Source organism: Colobus angolensis, unplaced genomic scaffold (assembly GCF_000951035.1).
Source record: "Colobus angolensis palliatus isolate OR3802 unplaced genomic scaffold, Cang.pa_1.0 Scaffold34, whole genome shotgun sequence".
Lineage (NCBI taxonomy): Eukaryota > Metazoa > Chordata > Mammalia > Primates > Cercopithecidae > Colobus > Colobus angolensis.
This window is the reverse complement of record NW_012116710.1, coordinates 5,590,040-5,591,827: the sequence shown is the minus strand read 5'-3', so window position 1 is coordinate 5,591,827 and position 1,788 is coordinate 5,590,040. Positions and strand designations below refer to the sequence as shown.

Genomic DNA, 1,788 nt, shown 5'->3' with positions numbered 1-1,788 from the left:
TCAAAACAGTCTCCCTCTGTTATCCAGGCTGGAGTGCAGTGGCATGATCTCGGCTCACTGCAATCTCCACTATCAGGTTCAAGCGATTCTCCTGCCTCAGCCTCCAAGTAGCTGGGATCATAGGTGCCCGCCACCATGCCTGGCTAATTTTTGTATTTTTAGTAGAGACTGGAATTTCACCAGGCTGGTCTCCTGACATCAGGTGATCCACCCACCTCAGCCAACCAAAGTGCTGGGATTACAGGCATGAGCCACTGCACCCAGCTGATACTACCACTATCCCCATGTTACAGATGAGCACATGGGCAAATTGAAGGTAAGGCACTGACCCAGGGTCAGATAGCTGAGAAGTGGCAAAGGCAGGATTTGAACCCAAAACCTCTGGCTCCACACACTAGTAATCTAAACCACTCTCACTACACTACAACGTACGTGGTAAAGCCGTGTGGTGGGCACGTAATCAATGTAGGTCCCTTCACAGTTGCTGGGAGAGGCAGGAATTCGCAGTTCCTCTGAGTTCTCCTCTTCCGCTGCCCACCTGTCCTGGGTCACTCCTGCAGCCCTGCCCTGCCCTGCCTGTTCTCACCCTCCCTCTGCCAACAGAATTCTGGGCAGGGTTTTATGGGCTCTGATAAGGCCCTGGCAGGGCCGAAGTTCATCAGCACTTCCTCTTTGCAGGAGGGCCTAGGGGAGGGGACCCAGGTGATTTGGGTCCTGGCTGGTCACCAGGGAAGCTGGCAAGGGAAGCGAGACTAGGGCGCGCTCTAGGAGAAGCCGACAGCCTGACAGTCCCAGAAGAGGAGCCCTATGGATCCTCCCCTGCCAGCCACGCCCTTACCCTGGGTATAAGAGCCACCACCGCCTGCCATCCGCCACCATCTCCCACTCCTGCAGCTCTTCTCACAGGACCAGCCACTAGCGCAACCTCGAGCAATGGCCTATGTCCCTGCACCGGGCTACCAGCCCACCTACAACCCGGTGAGACGCCGACTCAGGCCCCACCCTGCCCGCAGCTCCGTCCATAAGCCCTCACACCAATTTTCCCTACCCTGATCCTGGGGGGCCCCATCTAACTCTGTGGTTTGATTTACCCAAAGCAGACCCAGACCCTCAATTTACGCCCACCCTGACCTCAGGCTGTCTGTGTCCATGTCTAACTGTCGGCCCTCGTCATCTTCAACCTGGTCCTCCCCCGTGGTTTCCTCTCTCCTGCTTAAGGGACTGGGGGGCTTTTCCGGGAGGGGTAAAGGCTGCAACAGGCAGATGGCTTGTGAGTCCCCTCACCAGGCCTCTTCTCTAGACACTGCCTTACTACAAGCCCATCCCGGGCGGGCTCAGCGTGGGAATGTCTGTTTACATCCAAGGAGTAGCCAGCGAGCACATGAAGAGGTAAGACCCTCCCCAAGCCAGGCTGGGCTGGCAGGGGACTTCCCACAGAGTGCTCTGGGCCTGGCTGTTGGGGGCTTTCTGCCCTTACCCCACCCTGGTGAGGAGGGGACTCTTTTGCTGCCCCACCCAATAGCTAGAGATGAGCCTGGGGCAGATCAGGAGTGGGTATGTGGGGGCCAGAAGGTTCAGGGAGGGCTCACCTTGAGAGGCAGTCCCTGAGTTGGACATTAGACTGAAGCCGATCGGTGTGATGGCAGGAATTGAGATCACAGGCTCAGGGCTGGGTCCCTGAGTTAAAATCCCAGCTCTGCCACTCCCCAGCTCTATGTTGGTGAAAGGGTGAAAGTGACTATACCCCTCTGTACTTCACTTTCTTTTCTTTTTCTTTTTTTTTTTTTT

The 1,788-nt window shown here is 56.3% G+C and overlaps 1 protein-coding gene across 1 annotated transcript in view; it reads left to right on the top strand.

Annotated features, from left to right (window-relative positions):
• The first annotated feature begins 204 nt into the window (after window positions 1-204).
• Window positions 205-1,788, top strand: part of LGALS4 (lectin, galactoside-binding, soluble, 4) — a 14,050-nt gene continuing 12,466 nt past the window's right edge. The window contains exons 1-2 of the mRNA XM_011952523.1: window positions 205-978; window positions 1,301-1,389. Of these exons, the coding sequence (XP_011807913.1) occupies window positions 934-978; window positions 1,301-1,389 (134 nt within the window). The 5' untranslated portion in view covers window positions 205-933. The remainder of the gene's footprint in view (window positions 979-1,300; window positions 1,390-1,788) is intronic.